This window comes from Ammospiza caudacuta, chromosome 19, assembly GCF_027887145.1.
Source record: "Ammospiza caudacuta isolate bAmmCau1 chromosome 19, bAmmCau1.pri, whole genome shotgun sequence".
NCBI lineage: Eukaryota > Metazoa > Chordata > Aves > Passeriformes > Passerellidae > Ammospiza > Ammospiza caudacuta.
In genome coordinates this window covers 9,209,093-9,226,307 of record NC_080611.1, presented here as the reverse complement: position 1 = coordinate 9,226,307, position 17,215 = coordinate 9,209,093, and the positions used below count along the sequence as shown (strand labels likewise).

At 43.8% G+C, this 17,215-nt stretch overlaps 2 protein-coding genes across 3 annotated transcripts in view; one reads left to right on the top strand and one right to left on the bottom strand.

Annotated features, from left to right (window-relative positions):
• The first annotated feature begins 665 nt into the window (after positions 1-665).
• On the top strand, positions 666-7,103 carry C19H17orf75 (chromosome 19 C17orf75 homolog). The gene is made up of 10 exons (XM_058817044.1): positions 666-851; positions 1,099-1,179; positions 1,795-1,920; positions 2,346-2,486; positions 2,685-2,742; positions 3,403-3,522; positions 4,167-4,231; positions 4,349-4,485; positions 5,026-5,129; positions 5,743-7,103. The coding sequence occupies exons 1-10, from the start codon at positions 724-726 to the stop codon at positions 5,950-5,952; spliced, it is 1,170 nt and encodes a 389-aa protein (XP_058673027.1). The 5' UTR covers positions 666-723; the 3' UTR covers positions 5,953-7,103.
• Positions 7,104-13,462: 6,359 nt separating this feature from the next.
• Positions 13,463-17,215, bottom strand: part of RHBDL3 (rhomboid like 3) — a 55,934-nt gene continuing 52,181 nt past the window's right edge. For both annotated transcript variants that reach the window (XM_058817045.1, XM_058817046.1), the window contains 3 exons: positions 17,011-17,111; positions 14,445-14,505; positions 13,463-13,734 (listed from right to left, as the gene is read on the bottom strand). In XM_058817045.1, the coding sequence (XP_058673028.1) occupies positions 13,463-13,734; positions 14,445-14,505; positions 17,011-17,111 (434 nt within the window). The remainder of the gene's footprint in view (positions 13,735-14,444; positions 14,506-17,010; positions 17,112-17,215) is intronic.

The window sequence follows — 17,215 nt, the reverse complement described above, 5'->3', positions numbered from 1 at the left end:
TTGAGGGTGGAAAAGACCTGTAAGATCATCAAGTCCAGCCATTGGCCACGTCCAGCCCTTGGCAGTGGCCCAGTGCAGCTGGGGGTCACAGCTACTCCCTGCGGGGCTTGTCTGCAAAAGGAGATTGTGGAGTCTCCGTCTCTGGAGACATTCCAAGCCCACCTGGATGTGTTCCCGCGTCACCTGCTCCAGGTGACCCTGCCTTGGCAGGGGAGTTGGACTGGATGATCTCCCTTCCAACCCCAACGATTCTGTGATAGTGATTCCGTAACTACCCGGTAGCCACAAGGCCGGGTTAACAAACGTGCTGTTTTAACACGGAAAAGGTATTTCAGAAGCAGAACTTTTTAAAAGCAGACAGCATGGCTGATCCTACCAAATCCCCTTCTAATCCAAACCATTCTATAATTCTAAATGTGATTTGAGTAGATCCTGCCGTTAAGTCAGTGACCGGTTTTGAAGGATTACTTGTACTGACAGAGGCACTGCGGCGCCTGTATTGCATTTTCCTGTACATTACACAAACGGAGGAGCGGCGGCAGCCGGAGCGGTTTCAGCACGGCTCGGTACCGCCCCCGGTGGGGTGAGGACACGGCCCGTGCGCTCCGAAGGCTCCTCCCAGCTCCGGGCCCCGGGGCGGGTTCACGGCACGGCCGGCGGGGCGGGGCGGGGCGGTAGCGGGGCCCGGTGGCTCCCCGCGGCACAGGCGGGGCCGGGGCCGCGATGCTGCCGGCGCTGCCGGACGGCGATGAGCGGGAGCTGGAGAGCAGCGAGGAGGGCGGCGGCGCGGGCGAGGAGCGGCGGCCGGAGCGGCACGGCTGCACCTACCACGGCCTCTATGGCTACCGCAGGTGAGGCGCCGGGTTCCCCCGCGGGGAGGCCGTGCCCAGGCCTTGGCCGTTCCCAGCTCCCTGAATTCCCTTTATTTTTTTCCCCCCTTCTGTTTCTCCCCGGTGAGATTCTTTCCCTCCCACAATGCACGGATTCCCTACTCCTGCTTTTATACGCCCTCGGGCCGTGCCTTTTCCCTGCTGCAGCCGCTGTTCCCTGTTGCGTGTCACGGCTGTAAACTCACTCCGGCAATCCCTCGGGTTCCAGGTCCTCACAGCCGGGAGCCGCCGCCGGGGATGGCAGTGCCGGCGGCACCGTGGCGCACACACCCTCCACCGAGGACTTCAGGTAAAGCCGAGCCGCAGAGCAGCACAGTCGCGGGAATACCCCGGTTTGAAGTCTTTGCCGTATTGCTGTCAGATCACTGTTAGGTCCTCTGCACTCCTTTCAAAAACACAACCTCCCTCTGAAAGCATTCTGGAGTCCCCATGGCATTTCTTTTGGAATACCTGGGGAATGGACACACATACAGAGCTCAAGTAATGTATTAAACAGAAACTATCATCCTTGAGTTTGAACTTTTTTTTTTTTCCTACTAGTACTTGTTATTGCTGTATTGACTTAGTTTTTCATGTAGGTAACATACAACAAGCATTTATTAATTTTCAAAAGACATCTTTCCATAAACTCTGTATTACAGTTGGGGAAATGTAGGAACAAAGAGGGCAGTGTTTTGTCTGTAGCTGCTGGGAAGGTCAGCATGAGCTGACACCACATCTCCAGACTCCTGGTCAGTGGGCAAACCACTGACTGCTCATGATGGGTCAGAAGTCACAGAGCTGCCTTAGCTGCCACCAGAGAGATATCGCAGGGAGTCCCTGCTAGAGGCAGGTTCTGCACATCCTGAGAGACACTAAACAACAACATTTGCCTTTGGGTAACGATTTCCTCTGGTTTTTAAAGCCTCTCCTTGCTGGACACCAACCTGCCCGCCGAAGCGGAGACGGAGTTGCGCAGTTTCATCGCTAAGCGCCTTACTAAAGGAGCGCTCTTTGAAGGAATGGGGAATGTAGCATCAGTGGGGCTGAGGTAAAACTTTGGCATTATTGGTGAATGAGAGCTGTAAGGAACATTGGCACATCTTGCCTGCCTGCTGCTGCACTTAGTTTAATTCTGATTCCATGTTCCCAGTCTGTTGTTGCTGTTAATAATAGCCTTACACAAAGACACTTTCCTTTTTTAAGTAACTTTGAGAAAAGTACTGTTTTAAATAATTTACTGTTTGAATACTTTAAAAATACTTCAGATGTTTATGATTACTTCCTTTTAAACAACTCTTATCACACAGAAGAAAAAAGAGAAGGTCTAAGAGCTGCACCTATGGCTGCACCTACCACTGCCATTGGAGCCAACAGTGCTACCTGTTAAAATTACCTCAGAAATAATGTCTGCTTTTTGCACTCATTTATTGTGATGTATCTGGAAGAAAGTAATTTTTTTTCCTTTTCTCATAGCATACCAGAAGGTAAAGTTGGGTGTTACTACTGTAGTTTCCAACAAGAAAGTCTTCTGGAAATGGCAACGTTGGAATCAGACATTAATGCTCCAGAATATGTGGTTTGTTTCTTAGGTGGCTCAGAGAAAGGTCTGGAACTATATCCTTACCTTGAACTTTCTTTGCCTGTATGGAGAGGGGCACGATGTATAAATTATCTTGTCATTTTGTCTGTTTCTACTTGAAATCACTTGTTTGTGCACACCTTTCAGTAACTGCAAAAGTCAGTAACAGCCATATACTGAAAGGAAAAAATACAAGTCTTAACTGATGCATCTTATTTTCCTTAAGAAGATACTTTCAGACTAGAGCTGGACAAATACATTCAAAATCTGAAGATAAATCTTGATTTGGAGGTAAGACCTAACTTTTTTTTGTAAGTGGTGAAAATTAGTATTTATGCAGGTTAATTGCTAAAACCATCTGGAAGATCTACTCTATAGAGACAAAACAGGTGTTTCAAGTACCAGTATGAAACACAGGGAGAGATGCTTGACTCACTGTAGTACAATGAATGTCTAAGGTGCTATCAGCCACACAAGTCAAAATAAAAAAAGGAAGGGGGGACCTTTTTGTGTCAGTCATAAATCTCTTAAAGGTCATTTACCGTTAAATCTGGAGAGAAGAGTAACCAATAAAAGCTAATGGTCTATAAGGAACTTATCAATGTCCACCTCAGTTCTTACCAGTTCTGAATGTTAAGAAAGGACATTTGTGGGTTTCTTGTCACAATTTTCTAGTGGAAGTTCTGCATTTTAAGTCTTTTTTGTCATCCCATCTGCTGTTGCATGGTTTTCTTTCAATATATAGCATAATATTACAGTTCTGGCTGTTTCTTAAAATGCAGAGCCTTTCATTGCTGATAAATCTCAAACTCATTATTTTAGTTCACTGTGGTTTGAGATTAAGAAGGTTCCAACATCCAATTATCTGAGACTGAGTAGATTATCAATAGACTTCTACTGATGTAGAAATCTGATTTTTAGTTAAAGTTTTAATGCTTCAATGTGTTACAGCAAAAAAACTTGGAGGCCTGTGTTAGCCCATACCTGAGGAGCTGGTTTGAGGATGCCATCTGCCCTATCCAGAGGGTTGTGCAGCTCTTCCAGGACAAGCTTGCCTCTCTGCTACATGCTGTAAGTGTATTTAAAACTGGCTAGCTAAAAAAAGCTAAAAAACATTCAGAAGGCATCTCAGTGACTCCAAATATTTAAAATATTTCTTTCATTTGCTTTCCCAGCAGGAGGAAATTAAAAACCCTAATTTTTTTGTTCTTTTTGTTGGTTTTTTTTGTTTGTTTGTTTGTTTTTTAAATTCAGAGCAAGCATTTTCCCCTGCTTATTACTAAAGAAGCACATAACAATTCCTTCTGTCACTTAAAAAAAAATACTTAATGGTGTCCACACTGAAATTAGAGTAGGAAAATCAGAAATAGCATGAGCAGTCTGTCCATGCCATAATTGTCTGAATGAAAAGGGATGTTATATTGTGTATGTCTTGTGTAATTCACTGGAAACAGAAAAGAGACTAATCTTAACTCTAGTCCCTGAGTTTGAGGAGGTTCTGGGTGGAATAGCTAACAGAGTATAACTGCTGAATTTCTTCTGAGTGCAGAACCAGCTGTAATGGCAATAATAGAGAGTACTGCCTTGACAAGAGCAATTTTTAAAGTACCACATTACATATTAATTGCTCATAACTGCAGTATAGCTACAAAAGTTACTGAAATTGCATCCATCTTTTTCCTTTTTTTTCCTCTTTGTTTCTTTTTTTGTTTAAGGCTCTGAGTTACACTCCTGTAGAAGTCAAAAATGCAGATGAAAGAACAGAAAAGGACATCAGCAGGTAAAGATACTTAGAGCCCAAGGAACCTTTGAGTAACTTGGCTACTGTGTCTGACGGTCCCCTCAGTGTGCAGGAGCTGGAAAGGAGCAAGCAGTTGACAAGAACTTTCTGTGTCAGGTTCCTGGCAGCTGCCAGTCTCCAAGGACTTGTCCAGGAAGGCACAATGACTTCTCTGTGCATTGCCATGACAGAGGAACAGCACAAGTCCATGGTTATAGACTGTAGTGGACCTCAGCCCCAGCTGCATAATGCAGGTGAGATTACAGCAGGGAACCCTTCCTGTTGCTCCCTTGGATCCATCAGCTGCTGAGAGCTGTGACTTTAGAGGCAGTTGAGGATATTCAGATCATAGGCCCAGAAACTTTAGGTTCTGTTTTCCTATGAGGTACCAGAGTAGTTTGTTACACCAGACACACTGGAATTCTGGGTTGAAAATGCTTGGCAATAAAATCCACAGTACATTTAGTTTGTGGACCGTGAAAGTGTGACTTGTACTTCAGGGAAGTATGACTTGTAATTCAGGGAATCTGCAGAACTTTTTTCCTGTTGCGGTTTTGACAAATGTTGGGAAAAGGGATTCACCAATCAGAACACAGTCTTGTGCAATCACTGTCACTGTGTTTGCTTTTCTTTTCCACGTGTATTGGTTTTCCTTCAGACTCATCTCCTGGCCCAGGTATATTGCTATCACTTGTTAGGTGGGAGTGATTAAACCAGGTGAGTACAGCTGTATATTTATGTGGAACTCATTTGCTTTTTCTCATCTCTTCTCTGTGTTCCTGCACATTTAACAGGAAGCAACAGATTCTGTGAGGACTGGATGCAAGCTTTTGTGAATGGTGCTGAAGGTGGAAATCCATTTCTCTTCCGGCAGATTTTGGAAAACTTTAAATTGAAGGTACCTGTTCATATATGTTAAAGACTTGAAGAAGATATTTGGGTTACTATGGGAGCAAATACTACATGCAAAATATTATTTTTCGCTGAATAAAAGTTTTAGGTTATTATTATGTCTATATGTCTGTTAACTGACTAACTCTGAAGCTTAATTTGAGGGCTGGCTTACTGTAGTTGACAAGAACAGCTGTAAAGTAGTGTCAGAGTTTCTTCAGTGAATGCTCCAAAGGTGTTTTCTCAAATTTAAAGTAAGACCTGCCTTCATTGTTACTGTTGTTTTCTTCAAATATCATTAATCTGGGACTTGCACACACAGTCTCATGTAACTGGTAACAGGGGTTCAGTAGCTAACAACTCTTAGGTGAGCTGCCATAATAGAATTCATGCTACAAGTTGGATACATCACATTGTGTCCACACATTTTGCATCATTACAGTTCCAGCTATAATATGCATCCAAGACAATATTCAATTCTTACAGTACTCTTAAGCAGTAATACAAAATTTCTGTTGGAAATGCTTTTGCTTGTTCTGCTATTTATCCTTTATTTTCCACAATAGTGTGTTTTTATGCGATGTAGGAGGATAAGCAAATGCTCTGTTACTCTTTGCCAGGCTATCCAGGACATTAACAACCTGAAGAGGTTTATCCGCCAGGCTGAAATGAACCACTACGCCCTGTTCAAGTGCTACCTGTTCCTAAAGAACTGTGGCAGTGGAGACATCCTGCTGAAGATTGTGAAAGTAGAACATGCAGAAATGCCAGAGGCCAGGAACGTAGTGACCGTCCTGGAGGAATTCATGAGAGAAACATCAGTGGCTTAAAATTATCTTATGTATAAATCATTAATTTCTTCTGTGCAGTGCAGCTATTGCTGGATTTTTAATTTATATTTAAAAGTATTGCCCAAGTCAAATCTTAGCTGTAGTTTCACCTGCCTTTTCTTGGCTTTAGACAAAGCACTATGAGCTTTTTTAATGTGTACATATCAGATAATACTGAAACTCCTGCAGAGTTTTCAGATTCTCCAACTGACTTGCTCCTGTTCTGAGGAAATCATGACATTTGATTTTTATAGTCATTGCAAAACCAAACCTAAATCCCTTACCTGGCAAGCATGTCACTGTTCTAAATAATTTAAATATCTTTAAAATAATTTAGATCTGGCTGCTTTGTTTTTATAAAGAAGTGCAAACATCTGGATAGATCTAGATAATGAATTAATCATTTTAGTTTAGAAATGAGAATCTAGGTAGGTACCAAGTCTGTGTCTGGTTTCTGCTTTCAAACTGCTGGTTTGTTCTGCTGCCACTGGATAAACAAGTTGGTAGCTGTATGAAGACTGAGCCATTGCAGTGGTCAGTTTGTATGTGCCTGTATGTGTGCATACACACACACAACAGGTACCTGAAATTCCCAGGCTATTTGATGTATCCTCTTCTTCCTTAGGCTGAGATGTGATCAAGACCTTCTTTGTATGTTCTTATATTACAGTTTTGCATAACTGTAAATAATGCTATGTTTTTCAGTCATGAAGAAACTAAAGAGTTTCTTCTTTAACATTTAATATTAAGACTTTTTCAGAATTTGAAATAAATGAACTTCCCAAATTAATTACTCAGACTTTAAAACATTTCAGTGTATCAGCAATGGATTCTTACCCATATCATGGGACACAGGCAGCAGAATACCTGAAGGAAATCTTTGGCTACAGCTGGAATAAAAACTTATGAAGTCTCTGAGTAACCTCATAAAGAGAGCAATTTCTGCAAACCTGTTACAAGCAGAATTCCCTGTTTGTTCCCTTTGTAGCAGAGGGTGTTTGAACTCCCCTGAAACAGTGTCTGTAACTAACGTGGTTCAGTGTCACTTGTGCTGGTGCTCTGTACTGTGAGAGCAGGAGTTGCTGCTTTCCTGTGACACCACATGTTGAACCTATAATAAGGCTGACAATAAAACACGTTGAAATCCTCAACAGTGCACCTGTAAATTGTCAGTGACTGTGGTCCTTGATGTCTCCTGCTGAAATCCATTTATCCCTCAATGCAGAGGAGCTGCAAGTGTGGCATTAACAGCCATGGTGGCATATAATGTATTGGAGAGGAAAAGTAGGGTGAAAGAAAACAAACCCCTCATTCAGTGATTTGCAGGAGCTCTGAGAATAAACAAGTGTTTTCCTTCATGAGTAAGTACAGCAGCAGCACTCAATAAAACATGTCACCTTTTGTTGCTCCTGTACATTCTAAAAAATTTGGAGCATTGGTTGTTGAGTTTGCTGGCTGATCAGGGCACAAGAAAGAGCTCAGTGCTTAAAAAAGTAAGTTGGATGTGAAGAATAGGTAGCAAGAAAATGTATGGTGCTAGTAGGCTGAAACACTTTTTGCATTAATTGACAAAAGCTGACAAAACCCACCTTACCTTCATGCTGAAAGTCCTCAGCTAATGAATAGAGTGATTTGAGTGTCTCAGAAAGTTTCGTTCAGTGCAGAGAACTGACAGCAAGAGCTGAGTCGCACACATGGTAGCAGGGATCTGCCTCCCTTTGGAGTAGCACATCTGACAGGAATTGCTCCTACATACATCTTCATTCCTACAAATTACACTTTAACCTAGTGTTTCCCAACAGAAACACAAGGTACTTTTCAAAATAAGCCTCTGCCACACTGGTAGAAGGATTTTTACTTTAGTCAGTTGGGGGTTTACTTTTTTCTGGAGACCTTGTTTCCACTCTTGATTTGATATGAGTGTCGGCTCAGATTTGAAAACACTCAGTAGAGCCTGATGTTAAAAGAGCACAACTCTCCTCCCCAGTAAAAGAAATTTAATCAAATGTAAAAAAATGTAGAAAAATTTACTCAAATGTTGTCAACTTCCCTGCAGTTCTGAGGTCACGGCAGTGAAGGGCAGCTGCCAAAAGGTGGGACAACACCAGAATTTCCATACATGTCCCAAGCCAGTTCTGCATCCTCATTAGATCTTGTGGAGAAATGAAGCTGCAGTTCACTCTCCCCTTTATCTGTTAAACACATAAAAATAAGTTACCAATGTCATTATTAGAAGATTACATGGCAGAGCTCCAAACCAAGGGCTCTTTTGTTGAAAACTATGTTAACTGTAGACAAACTTACAAAATTGTCCTTGAAAGTTCTTTCTTGGTTTTTTTTTTTAGTTTGTGATATAGAACAACTCAATTTTATTTAAAAAAATAAATAAAAGAGAAATTAAACAGAAAACAAAGAAAACCACAAAAAATTTAATGGATTCTGCGCTCAAATAATATTGTCACAACAAAAATATACAGAATGTACACAATACAAAAATATTTGGAAACATACAATAGCATCTTACCTTGCAAATATCATTTTGCTTTACTAGCCCTTTACAGGGAAAGTACCATTTATTCAGTATTTTAAGGCAGAAAATTATGTAGTTTAGTGCTTTGTGTTTCACACTTGGATGTGTTGTTAGCATTACTAGTGTAAGCAGAAGAAAAGCTGCATAAATCTGGCTTTATTTGCAAACTGAATAGACACTGTGGGAGTCAGGAGAGAGTCAGTGACAACGTGTCTATCAAGCTTGCTGAAAACAAGGTACTTTAGCTACTTGAATCATAGGGAATATTTTGTGCTTTGTGGTGTAAATACCCTGAAACGCAAATTTTCTGTACTCCTACTGGCATATTAGAAAGCTTTTTCCAGTTAAAAGCCAATGATTAATGGTCACATTAAAATACATTTGCCTTTAAATAAGCTTGGTTTCTGTCTTAGGTGTGATTCTTTAATATGGAACTGCAAAATACACTGCACTCCTTTATAACAAGCTCTTGGCATCAGTGATCAGAGAAGGAATCTTTGAGTTCTACCACACAAAGCACTGCAGAGGAGCAGGGGAGCAGCAATATTCAGAGGTGCTGGCCTGGGCTCTCCAGTCCCAGCTTGCCCCAGAGGTGGCTCGTGCTGAACTGCCATGTCCCCATTCTCCAGTTCCACTTGGGGCAAAGCCAATGGGTGGGATGGGTGTTCCAGAGCAATTGGGCTGAGCTTGAATCTTTGTGAACAGACTTTGAGCTCTTCACTCACTGAAGGATGTGTGAAAGTCCTACCCACCATCTTGTGAGACTAAATATTGGCAGAGAACAGCAGCTGCCTTGTGAGGTCAGCTGTCATGTCAGTACCAGCTCTAACATATCAGATGCCATCCTCCAGAGCACAGTTCAAACTGAAAGGGCCCAATCTGCTCCATAACACATGGCCAGTATAATCCATCAGAAGCAGCAAGGTGTTGGGATACCGAATCCCTGAGCTTTATTTCTAGTAACAATTTCTCTAGCTTCCCCCTTCCCCGTTGATAACATACCTCCTACTGCCAAAGGAGCAAGTAGTGAAAAAGCACAATATGCCACGTAAGTGCTAAGATTCCTCATCAACCGACAAGGAAACAGTGACACAAGATGTTGTTTTAAAAACTCAGCAAAAGTAAATTCATCAGCATTTTTATGACTACTACACCTCACTCAGAGATTGTGTCTGGAAACCTCCTCTCCCATCACTGCATCACAACTCTCTCCCTCCTCTGGCCTGTGTTATTACCGCTGTGTGTAACACTAATCTTTACCTGTCTGGGAATAACAGGTGCCACTGCAGTCGCCGTGCACTTCGATCTGCCTGCTTCTCCCTCCTCCTCCCTGCTCCTCCCGGCTGCGGGAGCGCCCTGTCCGGCCGGTGGCGGTGGCGGTGGCGGTGCCGGTGCGGCGCTGCTGCCCGCGGCCGGCAGGGGTCCCCGGCAGCCCCGGCTGCTCCCCCGCTCCTCATCCTCATCCTCACCGACCGACCGAGCTCTGCGGCAATCAACTCACCGCACGGGAAATCCACCCCCGCTTCTTTCCTTTCCTCCCCCACGTATTGTGTCCTCGCTCAAGGGCACAGCGTAAAATAACTTGCTCCGAGGTGCTCTGCTCAAACCTGTACACTGGTGACAGTCCTTGCCTTCTGCTCCAGCACTGCACAGTCATAAGCTTCAATAGATTCATGGTTTATCTCACTGATAGAAAATCCTGGCAGTAGCTGAAAAACCACAACAAATCACTGAAACCAGTCCCTCAGTGGATGCTCCTCCAGGAACATGCTGCTGACTGTGACAAGTTGGAACCACAAATGAGCAGGATGGAGAATATTACATCTCCAACAGCAGCCAGCAGCTTCAAGGACATCTGGAGGTAACAGGAAAGCCTGGTTGCTGTTAGCTCTGTGGTGCTGCAGCACTGTGGCACTCCTGGGTGCCTTAGAAAAGAACATAACTGGAATTTACGATACTCTGTAAAAACATAGCAAGTTTTCACACTGTAATTTTAATGATTAAAAAAAATAAATTTAAAAGCTTAAGCACTTTATGCTGCTTCTGGCTCCATGGGCTGATTGATTCTTAGCAGACAACAGGCTCTGTGCACAAACTGCTCCATGTATGGGAGGAGATTTCAGCTCAATGAACAGGAATGTGAGAGGGTTTCATTCTTTCACCTACCATAAATCTAACACTGCCTTAAAGTCTGGCCTTTCTGATCCCAGGGTTGTTTGTAAACTTGCTCAGGCAGGGTATGGGGACACAGAATGAAGTCAGGAAGATGAACAACAGTTTAAAAGAGTAAGTCATAAGATCAAATTCAGAGTTGTTTTCAACTAGTTCATGTAAACTACACTCACCTATGGAAAAAGGACCAAGGAAGGCTGTCTGCATTACTCTGTTCAGCTCCCTCCCACTCCTGAGCTGAGTAAAGACATTTTGGCCATGATCAAGCTGTTCAAGAAACTGGTGATCTTGAGCTTTTATCTTGCTACTTCACCTCGGAGCACACACTGGCAGCAGGAAAGGCATGGAAGCCTTTACTGGTAAGAAACTCATGGGCAATAAGTAGCTTTCAGCTGAGAAACCAAAAATAAAAGTCACTTGGTGCACATTGCACTCTGGTAAATTATAGGCAAAATAATCTGGGCTTTTTTGCAATTGAAATTTTCTAACAAAATTTTAAAAGCTTTCCTAAGATTTCAGGAGAACTCCCATTCCTGGTCACCTCTGTTTTCAAGGCATCTGTAATGAGAAAGGCTTAGCAATAGGTGAGGGAAGGAATGTCCTCCTTACTTGATAACCATGTCAGAACCCTCCTTGCTCCTACTCTCCTTCCTGCCTGCTCCCAGGGGGATCCACAGCTACAGCACTCACTGGGCCAGCACCTGCAACAATCCATGGAACCCTTGTGACTGCTGGGATCTGGACCCAAACTGCAGAGGTAAAATGGCTCAGGGAACCAATCTCTTCTCCAAAATGATCAGAGCTCTGGCCCTTATCCCTTCCTCTTGGTCCTCACTGAGGGCCTATGAGCAATGTACTGGCCATGCAGAACAAGAAAAGTGCAATCGCCCTCAGAAATCCCATTTCTGTGCACAAAGGCGCCAAAAATTGTTTCTTTTGCAGGTAAGGCTTATTCCAAGCTCCAAATGCAGTTATTTTCTATCCCCTCCTTCTGAGGCAACAGAAGTTTTATGAGTGCATCTGGTAGAAGAAGACTTCACCCTTCAGCCCAGAGTTACTTTTCCATAAGAGGCAAAGAAGGGGGCAGCTGATAAGCACTTGTGGGTGTCCCCTCTAGAAGGACAGGCTCCTACTAGCTTGTGGTATCATCTGGCAGCATGGAGAGCATAGCTGAGAGAATAAAGCCCACAACACAGAGACATTTTTCTACAGAGCAAACACAACTGCTATGGTGCCCGTGGGATGTGCTGTGAAAGACTCTGGTGGCTGTGCCTGGGCACCAGCAGGAAATAGGAAAAAGGAAGAGAGGAGCTTGTCTGGAGAGACTATTATGGCTGCTTTGTCCGGACCATTGGATAGGTGGGTAAAGGGCAGAGAAAAGGAGGGCACCCACAGTCCTGGACTGTAATTTGGCAGCTCTCTGAAGTGACAAGCAAAATAAGCACCTTACAGAGAAGAGTACCTATAAGCTCTGCTTGTGCTACAGATGTCCCCATGTGGTCCCTAAGTCTGTGCAGGCACCTGTGTGAACTGTGCCACAGCCCACTCACAGATTGCCTGAATTGGGCTGGACCAACATTACAGAAAAAGGCATCACTCAACTAACTCTTGTCTGGGGCTCCTGAACATCCATTGCCTCAGGAGAAGGCATCCTCAACATTTTAGAAATCATATTAAAACCAGTTTTATCCATTTCACAATGATCACTGTAGCAAATAACACCCTCTCCACTTCATTGGGAAACCAGTGCTACATACAAAGTGATTTAACTCCACTGCCTTCAGTGGACTTGGCCCCAAATGGATTGTATGGCTGTAAAGACTGGATAGTTTCCACCCTGGGCTGCTGGAGGTGATCATGGTCCCATTTTCCTAGTAAGAACCTGCTGGAAGAGTTGAGATCCTTGCTAGGAGCTCACTGCAGGACAGGTGTTAGGTCAGTGTGGTCGGAAAAATAATGAGAAGAAAACAGCACCTGATTGTCATCTGATAAAACCACAAATGAACATTTGCACTCCTTTTCTTCATCCCTCAAAAAAACCCCAAAAAAAACCCAAAAAACCCAACAATCCAGCCACACCCTCTAGCCACAGCAGGCTGTGGAAGGGGGAATAATTAATGAAAATCAAGTGAAACATGCACAGGAAAAGTCACTTCTGGCTGGGTATCCACAACACTCTAAGATTCCCAATGTTTATAGTGCAATTTCATTTGACCTGTGGTTGAAGACCAGTCTCCATCACTTTGTGTGATCAAGTTCTGCCGATTCCTTTGAAAGTTGTGCAAGACAAGTTTCAGCAGAGACTAAAATACCTTAGGAACCATTCAAGTAATTAGACAGTGGCACTGGTATGGCTGAACAATCAGATGTGTCCAAAGAAACCAGACTCAAGCTGCCTTGTGAGTACCATTTGAGTCTCTAATTAGTAAATGTCTGATCTTTTTCCCTTTTGGTGTTCAGTAACATAGAGGAAATTCACTGAACAATTGGCCACAATTCCAGCACTGACCTGGAAAATACAAATATCTCATAGAAAACATTGATGTGTGATAACAACCCAAGCAGTCAGTGCCCAGGTGCAGGGCAGAAACTGCAGGGCATGGCCAGCCAGAGTTACAGAACCTGCTGGATTTGTGAACAAACTGATCAGCCCATTCTTTCATGAGATCTTTAAGCACCTCCTCCAGCACACTCATGTGTTCAGAAGAATCATCCTCCCAAGTTAAATACAAAAATAGATCCTCCATCTTCATTCATTTAACACAGCTGACAGATGACTTCTGCTCTCCAGTTTTCAGTCCCATGTTTTCAAGGAGGGGGAGGTAGCTTTAGATCCAACAGACTGTAGGCAAAAATATTCCAGAAGATGGCAAACAAGACAAAAATGACATAAATAGAAAGGAAGATCCACCATAAAGTCTGATCCTGGAGTCTCTGCTCATAGTTCCTCAGGATGATAACACCAAGGGTGATTCCAACCATGACCCCTCCCAGGTGGGCCATGAAGCTGGGGTGGGGGCAGGGGGGGTAAGCAGAGGGGTGGAATCGCAGCCACACGGCTCTTCCAAATTCAAAGCTCACTGGAACAAAGAATAAAAAATGAGTTAATTGTCTAGGTTTATCCTTCTTAAGTCCATGTTGTGGGCAGCACTGCATCCCTGAGGAGACAGAGAGGGAGAAATTGCCTTGTATGGTGAGCACAGGGAAGCTGTGGCTATGTCAGGGCTGTGGCACACATGAGGTCTCTCCAGTGGCTGGAAAGTGGTCTGGGTTTGTGAGAGTGTAGATAGGTTGGGGAATATTCACCTTCTGAAATTTATGCCAAAAGCATACCAAAAATGAGTTAGAATTTGAAGACAGTTGTCTGTGATGAACACACAGCTTAGTTTCCCTTATTGTGCCCCCCTGAGGATAGGGCTGGAAGAGAATTCACCAGGGTGGGTATAATGCTGCTGCCACCCCAGACAGGACGTGCTCTAGGAAACCCAAGTATTATCATTATGAAAGCATTGCATGTTTGAGACTGCAGAGAGAAGATGTTTAAGCTCCTTCACAAACATCACAGGCTACAGATGCTGGCCAATGACAAATCCTTGTTTACAAAGGCTTGTGTTGAAAGCCAAAATCTGCAGTGGAGAGCAATGTGGTTCCTGCTGCCAGAAGGTCCAGCTGCAAGTTCCTACCAAAACTGCTGCAAAGTCAAAACCCTCTGAATCAGCATGAAGTATTATGACAAGGACAAACAAAACAGGACTGGCTGCACGTGTGCCAAGCACTGTGTGGTACTTACTACAGATCAAGGCAACAGCCATGCGCAGCAGTTTGAATTGGCACTTCATTCCTGACCAGTTCTGGAAAAGAGACAAGGAAAACAAAGTAATGCTGCACACAAACCTGAAGGGATAATACACTTAAATCTGTCACTTGTCAGGCAACTTCTCAGTGTATTCAAGACCTACTGTGCTTTTTCAATGCTACCTTCTGTGCCTCAGGCTCCCTGAAATTCTGCAGCTCAGATCTTTGGCAGAGCACAGAGAAATAATAAAGACTTCAATAAAAGCATGTCAAGGAAACAGTGCCATAAGAAAGCCTGGACTTAGTCTCCTCTGTCTTGAGGCTTGGTTATTAATCAATATAGTGGAATAAAAATCTCTGAATGATAATCAGAAATAATAGAGAAATATTAAAAGTTCTCCTTTTCCACTTGCACATAATTTTAAAGCAGGAAAAGAGATCATGTTTTGAGAAATTCAGATGTATGACAACATTATTATTATTTTATCATTACTATTATGTGACTAAATGAAAATTTGCCTATTGAAGGCAGACTGAGATACCAAGATAATAATGTTTCTTGTGAAAAGCTCCCTATTTGTCACACTGAAGAAATAAAAAGAATGCTTGTAAACTCCTCAGACTATCTCTAAGGACACCTGGGATGGCAAAAAATGCAACCTCCACAAAATAAGTAACTGATTTTCTCTCTCCACAGAGAGATCTAACCCAGTCAGAAAGCTCTGAGCTCATGCTGATTAATACTGTGCTGCCTCTTTCACTTTTAATTTCCATGTAGCTGCTTTGAATCCCTCCCCTCACTCTTTTCCTTGGGGTGACATGCTTTATTGCTTCCCCCTGTTGGTTATTTTATGTATTTCATTCCAATAATATTTCTTTTTCCAAGCAGGAATGTTTCCATTTCCTTTGGTTACCAGGAGGGAACAGAAGATTCCAGAGACCCTCCCTGCCACAGTCCCTGCTGTCCCCAGCTGTGCCAGACTGAGCTTTGCAGCAAACAGCCAGCAATGCCTTTCAGTGTGCAGGAGCATTGCATCTAGATAACAAGTGAGCACAGGGAGACAAGGGGGGGGGGAAAGGAAAGCAAAAACATCCCTCCACCAGAACTGGAAAGGCAGCAAAAATAATTTCAGATGAGAAGAGAGGCAGTGGATAATGGAGAAATAAAGATGCTAAGGTAGCAGTCGCTAAATAGATTTGGCAGAGGCCAATGAGAAGTGAAATGACAGATCACTTTGTGATGTTCTAAGAAGTCAGGGAAGGTAACTGCTGAAAACTCTTCACACATCTCTGGAAGAGCCTGTTCCTCTAAAGCAGACTAAAATTTCCTCCAGTGTCCCCCTCTAACCCTGTGAATTGTGGTGTTAAAAACCCAGAGTCTGCGTTACCACCCTGAGAGACACAGGAAGCTCCCTCCTGCTGTCCTTGGCACAGTGCAAGGAACACAAATCACACTGGGAAGAACTGAATGTAGGGGTGCAATTCCCCAGCAGAAACCCTGTGCTATAGGGGTAGCCCCTCTCCTCCCCTCCTGACCTCTCTGCCAGCCACTCAATGTCTCATTTGGACAGCAGCCTCAGCTCACTCATGCTCTGAAAAGCTTGAAGAGGGTGAAGCAGAGCAATTCTGCTCAGGATATCCCTCACTTCCCAGCTGTTACAAAGCTGTCTGCAGCAGCACCACTGTGGGTCACAGCTGAGCCTGCTGACTTTGCTGCAGACAAGCATCAAGCACAAGGTTTTCTTTTAGGCTTGGCTCCACCACCACTACATACACATCTCCCAGCACCCATATAACAGATCTGCTGTCTCTACTGCAGCCACCTCACATTATCTTTCCACTCAGACCCAGGGGAGGAGCATTATCCTCATTTTTATGGTTACTCTGCTCTGATATTGCTGGTACAGGACACACATGAATCTTCTATCAGCAAAGCCTTTTATGCCCTGTGTCAGCTGAGGAGTCCCCAGGGCAGCTGTGCTGGGCTCTGCCACCACCTAGCTGAGGGCTGGAGACGAACTCCTGTTTCCAAACTGAGAAGAATGACAATGCTGGTGTTTGCTCACCTTTGTAAAGTATTTCATGAGGTGAAACAGCAAAGAGATGCGTCATTAGATCACCCAGGGTTCATCTTCAGTCTGGGTTTTACAAATGGAGATAAGGAATATTCTGCAAATGAATCCACTGAATGCTAAACTTCCTTAGATACTCATTAAAATTAGATAGCAGATCCAGACAGAAACAGGTCTGCCATTTCTGCACAGCCAGTCTGCTTTTCCAACATTTGTCAGCCATTGCATGGAGAGTTGATAGCCTGGAGAACACTGATAAATCTTGTATTACCAACATCTTTAGGTTGTCCTGGCAAACTGTCAGCTATCAGGATACCAAGCCACCAAGTGCAAGGTAATATTTCCATTCCAGAACCACACCACTGAGACAAAGACTCTTATCTGGGGCAAGCTCTGAATGACCAACAGCTGGGTCAGGCCTTACTTCCAGCCCCTTTGGGCCACCAGACGTGGCTCACTCTGAGGTCAGACAGTCACTCTGGTACTCACCATCACAATATTGGCCAGGTGAGCAGAGACAAGAGCATACACACCTCCAGAGGAGCCCACCACCGGCGCCCTCATGTCAGCCACTGACACTGCCAGGGACCCTGGGGGAAACAACAAGGCTTTGTGACAATTGCCCACCAAATAAACACACCCTCTCCTACCCTACCTCCCTGCTATGGCCTGCTTGTGCTAGTTGCTGCAGGTC

Bases quoted from the DNA above. Each gene is read 5' to 3' on its own strand.
- C19H17orf75 (XM_058817044.1), top strand. From the start codon at position 724: ATGCTGCCGGCGCTGCCGGACGGCGATGAGCGGGAGCTGGAGAGCAGC. The intron at 852-1,098 runs GTGAGGCGCCGG...CTCGGGTTCCAG, and splicing joins GGCCTCTATGGCTACCGCAG to GTCCTCACAGCCGGGAGCCG. The intron at 3,523-4,166 runs GTAAGTGTATTT...TTTTTGTTTAAG, and splicing joins TTGCCTCTCTGCTACATGCT to GCTCTGAGTTACACTCCTGT.